The sequence below is a fragment of the Myotis davidii genome, unplaced genomic scaffold, assembly GCF_000327345.1.
Source record: "Myotis davidii unplaced genomic scaffold, ASM32734v1 scaffold27, whole genome shotgun sequence".
Lineage (NCBI taxonomy): Eukaryota > Metazoa > Chordata > Mammalia > Chiroptera > Vespertilionidae > Myotis > Myotis davidii.
Window position 1 is genome coordinate 1,930,474 of NW_006297821.1, and position 5,901 is coordinate 1,936,374.

Here is a 5,901-nt window from a genome sequence, read left to right on the forward strand (position 1 = left end):
CCCTATCGACTTCCACCCTGCACGCACCCTGAATGGTTTTTTAAGGATGATTTTGATTGATTACATTCATTGCTCGCTGGCTCAGCCCTCCCCACCCTTCCCCCAAGTCTCAGTAACTTAACTCAAGAAAAAGTTTATCTCTTGTTGCTGGGAATTCTGATGCAGACGTGACCACTCTCTTCCCTCTGGGAGCTACGCCTTCTGGAATTCTGGCCACCGGCGACCCTGTGGTCGGGCCAGAGCAGTGGCCCAGCGATCACTCTTATCGCCTTAGCCTTGGAGAGACTCGTCATTTTCTTTTATTTTTTTAAAAAATATATTTTTATTGATTTCAGAGAGGGAGAGAGAGATAGAAACATCAATGATGAGAGAGAACCATTGGTCGGCTGCCTCCTGCACGCCCCACACTGGGGATCGAACCTGAAACCTTTTGTTGTACGGGATGACGCTCCAACCAACTGAGCCACCGCCAGGGCTGTAGGGAAGTTTTAAAACATTATTCACCTCCCACTCACCCTGCCCAGTCCTATCAGATAAGCCTTGAATGTCTCCTCTCTCCTCTCTCCACATTCCAGGTGCTGTTCAACCAGTTCAAGTACTTCTTCAACCTCTATTTCTTACTCCTCGCCTGCTCGCAGTTTGTACCTGAAATGAGACTCGGTGCGCTCTACACCTACTGGGTCCCCCTGGTGAGTAGCGCGCCCTGTCTGCTCAGTGACCGCAGAGCTTGGGGACATAAACAGCTCTTTGTCCCTCTCACTCTAGCATGTGGAATGGGAGAGTAGCCCTTTCAGGGAGAGGGCACCCTCAAGCTAACTCATTGGGCGCCCCCAAGAGTTTAAGCTTGCAGCTCCATTTCCTACATCAGCAGGGTCAGACGATAGTGAGTTCTGTGCCATTCCTTCCTTCTGTCACTCTGCCCCTCCGTCATTCATCGTCTCAGCAAACCGAGTGGCAAACGAGGGAGACCAAGCCCCGGCCTCTGTGGACTGTGCTCTCTGAATTGTTTTCCAAGACCCCATGTTCTACTTACTCTGTGTGTGCTATTTAGGGGGAGGGTTTAAAAAAGTGACAGATTCTGTGCTTTCTGTGTACGAATGTGAGAGAATTGACCAGATTGTCCCTCCATTCCTTCCCTTGCCTGCTTTTCTTTCTTCCTTTCCTTTGGGAAATGGTAATTGAGCAACTACTATGTGCCAGGCACTGTGCTGGGTGCCGAGGGTGCAGCGATGAACAAAACATATAAATTCCTGCTCTCATGGAATTCATTTTCAGAGGGATAGACAATAAACAGATTAACAAAGTTGCTTCAAATTGTGGGAAGGCCTGTGAGGGTTAACAGAATACGGTCATAGGACAGGCGGGGTATCCCAGGCTCCTGGAGTGTTTGCTGAATGGGTGGAGGTAGGGGCTGGGAGCTGTGGAGGGGCAGACTAGCCAGGGTGGCCATGGAAGGCCTCTTGAGGAGGTGATGGGAAGGGGAATAGGAGGGTGGGAGGACTCTGGGCAGACAGCAGCCGTGCAAAGGCCCTGTGGTAGACAGGAGCTCAGAGGACTTGGAGAACAGAAAGCGGCTCAGCATGACTGGCACTGGAGAGGGCAGAGCTGACGTCTTTTTCTCCAGAGACATCATGAAGTGTATGTAATTGCTGCCTGTTTCTCTCTCAGCTGGACTCGGGGAACACTTAGATTCTCTTTTCACAAACATGGTTACATTTTTTAAAAATATTTTTATTGATTTCAGACAGGAAGGGAGAGGGAGAGAGAGATAGAAACATCAATGGTGAGAGAGAATCATTGATTGGCTGCTTCCTGCACGGCCCCTACTGGTGACTGAGCCTGCGCCCCGGGCATGTGCCCTTGACCGGAATCAAAGCCTTCAGTCTGCAGGCTGATGCTCTATCCAAATTGAGCCAAACCAGGTAGAGCTAAATTTTAATTGGAAGAAGATTTGTTTTAACATTTATATTTAGAGAGAGGGGAAAGAGGAAAGAGAGAGGAACTTTGATTTGTTGTTCCACATATAAGAAACAGCCAGTGAATGCATAAATAAGTGGAACAACAAATGTATGTTTCTCGCTCTCTCCCTTCCTGTTTTTCTCTAAAAATAAATAAAGAAAATTTAAAAAAAGGTATACACAGTTCTGAGTAATTTTTCTTTCTAATCTCCAGCATCTCTTCTTGATTTTTGAACACTGACAACTCACTAAAACAATGTGAGAGCACTGTGTGAATTGTACACACTCCGCCCGATGCTCTGCTAGAAGTTGTAGGAGTTCCTTACGACCTCGCGTGGGTGGCTTTGTGCTCAGGGCACCCCACTGGGGCGTGGAATGCTCCAGACCCTGCCTCTCAAGTCTGTGTATTGGTTTCTTTGCAAGCCTAGATGTGCTGCTCTCTACTGCCTCCCAAGGGGCTTCTGTTCATTTTTCTTTTCCTTTTTCAATTACAAAGGGACTCTTCCTTGTTGGAAAAAAATTTGAAGAACAACTGGGGAAAACCCCCACACACAAATGCCCCCGTGCAGCCGCCCCCGAGATGCCCTACTTATGTTTCTGGTAGATTTCTTTCTCGTCTCTTACATGTGCCTGTGTTTTGTGCGCACTCTAACATACAGTGCAGTACATTCTGTATGTTATGTAAATGCGTATGTTTTGTAAATTAGGATCGCAAGTGCTCTCGCAAGGACACGAAGATAGCTGTGTGTCTCCCCTCCTTCCTGCCTCTGGCACCTCAAGCGTGATATCTGACCTGGTACATGTCCTCGTTCTTCATGGTACCCGTCTGCCCAGCCTGTGGTATAAACCCATCATCCGACAGGTTCTAGGGTACAGATCTGTTCACACCCCCACTACCTCGCCTACCTTATCTTGGCATCTATGGTGGGGAGGGGGCATCAGCCACATTGGGAATAAGCTTTTCATTCTCTTAACCAGATTCATATAGATACGACTAAGGGGGAGATGGATTTAACAGGAATTCACACGCCTGAGAAAGTTGGTGAGAATGAGATCAGCTCTGTTGAATTCTCCCAGAGGTGGTCAGCGAGGGTCCTGTGGGCCGGAGGCGAAGCGAGCTGCTGGGGGGGGAAAGGATTCCCTGCTTGATAAAGGAGAACTGAGGGGCCAAGGAGACTCGGGAAGTCGCTTGAGGCCATGGTCGGATGTGAGGGGTTTCGGTCTCACAGCGACGGAGCTCCCTCCCCTTCTCTGAGGAACGGTCTTGGGATGTCAGAAGGGCTCTGGGCTGCACGGGAGGCCGTGTGCACGGGGAGATTCGTTGCGCTTGTTGCGTATAATGAAAAATTGGAAACAAACACTTGTTCGTTGGTAGTTACCCACATGCTGGTGGAGCTGAGCTCCAGGTGCTGCCCAGGAGTGAGAAGCCGGGAAATCACTCCACGGGTGCTGACCCGGGAGGGTGTGACTCATGCTTTTCTTGACGTGGACAAAGCAAGTTGCAGAACAACATGGACCGTATGCTCCAATTTTTATGACCCTCTCCCTCCCCCACAACAAATACAGGGTGGGCAAAAGTAGGTTTACCGTTGTGAGTACCCCAAACAGAGTTCATTCTTGTGTTATTATTTATTAATTAGTGTATATTTATTTGTATTACAACTGGGGTGAGACAAGAGGGCTGGGGGAGTGGTGAGGGCTGGGGTGACCTGGCGGGCTCCCACCCCTTCCAGTCCTGTCTCCTCGCTAAAATGTCCCTGGGATTTTCCAGGAGAAATCAGAGACCTGATTTTCAGTGTAAACCACTGACCCCTGGTTGTCCTGGGACCCGGCCTCAGCTAGAAGCTGGCAGGTTGATGGCAGCCTCGGGCCATCCTGAGGTTTCTAACTGCATCAGGGCCCCTGGGAAGGTTCAGGACGCAGAGGGGATGTTTGTCTTGTAGAAGTCCTGGCTTCCTTTCCGGGGCCTGCAGAGCAGGGAGTTTGGGGTGGAAGATGAATTGGACACCATCTATTTCTAGGTGGCTGTAGCTGACTTCCCCGAAAGGCCCTAGATGTTTGTGCAGGGAATCAACGTGCAGTTCTTGGCTAGAACACATTTTGAAATGTCTCTGACCATCTTGAAAGCCCCGGCATTTCAAACCCAGGTGGGAGCGCAGTGGCTCAGCGTGAGGGCTGTGGAGCGCGTGGTTGAGTGCAGGCCTTGGCCGCACTTTGATGAGAAGTTGTGTCATCTGAACAGACTGCTGAGCCTCAGTTTCCACATCTGTAAAACGGGTGATCAGGTCGTTATTAATGGCTTGTTGGGAGGAATACATGAAATAACAACACGGAAAATGCTTCCGATAGCTCCTGGCAAATAGAAAATAGTCTCATTTTAATTTTTAAAACCTGCGCTAGTGACACTGTTGTTCACTGTCTGGATTAAGTTTTAGTTTTTAATACTTTTCCTTGGTACTAATATAGTAGAGGAAGAATTTCTTCAGGAGATAGCAGAAATAGCCCATAACATTGTATGAAGGCCAAGTAATAAATCTAGATTTTTTTTTGTTATTAAGATATAATTTATACACCATAAAATGCACAGACACGGCCCAGCTGGCGTAGCTCAGTGGTTGAGCGTGGACCTATGAACCAGGAGGTCACGGTTCAATTCCCGGTCAAGGCACATGCCTGGGTCGAGGACTCGATCCCCAGTGTGGGGCGTGCAGGAGCAGCCGATTCATGATTCTCTCTCATCATTGATGTTTTTCTTTCTCTCTTCTCCCTTCCTCTCTGAAATCAATAATACACACACACACACACACACACACACACACACACACACACATATATTAAAAAAATGCACAGACATGGAGTTTCTGATTCAGTGAGTGTTGACCTTCATCAACACCCACGTAAACGCCACCTCAGTAAGCCAAGAACACTTTCATCGCTCCGGAAAGTTCCCAGTGCCCCTTTCCTGCCAACCCCTCCCCCGCCCGAGGCAGCTCTTTTCTGAATTCTCTCTCTTTCAGGCAGTTTTGTTTTCGCAGATCGACTTTTGATGTTCAACATCACCACAGAGCCCTATTGACACCGTCACAGTGGCTCTCTGTGCGCTGCCATCGCCTGCGCTTCTCTATAAGCTCAGCTTGTGCCCGTCGGCCCGGGCCCACGTTCAGACCTCTTTCTAGATGTCTGTGGATGTGCAGGGCCTCCGAAGTTGGACGGCTGGAGTTGATTTCTGGACCACATTTGCATCTCTTTGTAAATAAATTTCTAGCCCAGGGAATGGCTCATCCTCCAGAATTAATGAGAACTGTATGTTTGGGGGCAGGGAAGGGTAGGTTGGATGAACTTGGGAGGCCGTGTTCATTGGCAGCAGGGAGGCTGCAGCTTCTGTCTTTACTTACTTATTTATTTTTTTAATCCTCGCCTGAGGATGTTTTTCCATTGATTTTTAGAGAGCGTGGAAAGGAGGGGAAGAGACAGAGAGAGAGACATACATCGATGTGAGAGAGACACATCAATTGGTTGCCTCCTGCATGTGGGGATCCGGCCACAACCCGCACCCTCCCTTGCCTGGAATTGAACCCGGGACCCTACAGTCCACAGGCTGCAGGTCTGCGTATGCTTTTGTTCTGAAATGGGCCCCTTCTTCACATCTGATTGGCAGCAGGAGGCAGGAGGAGCCCTGTGATTGTAAAATATCTGGGGCTTTGGAGGAGGTCCACAAAGCAGCGCCTCTCTGGCTAGATTTACATAAGGGATCTGAATCAAAGTTAATGTATTTCACAGGGTCAACAGCATGAAAATGAGGTCAGCAAGCCATCCCTACTGCTGCCCTCCGTGGGAACCTTGCTGCCTGTGTTTTTAAAAAGTGATTTTAAAAGGAGGGATGATAAGGGCATCTCGTAAGAAAAATGAATGAGGCCCTGGCCGGGTAGCTCAGTTGGTTAGA

At 48.8% G+C, this 5,901-nt stretch overlaps 1 protein-coding gene across 1 annotated transcript in view; it reads left to right on the plus strand.

The window, feature by feature from the left end:
• Positions 1–5,901, plus strand: part of ATP9A (ATPase, class II, type 9A) — a 97,013-nt gene that overhangs the window by 2,577 nt on the left and 88,535 nt on the right. Inside the window, exon 3 of the mRNA XM_006773650.2 lies at positions 576–689. Coding sequence (XP_006773713.2) covers positions 576–689 — 114 coding nt within the window. The remainder of the gene's footprint in view (positions 1–575; positions 690–5,901) is intronic.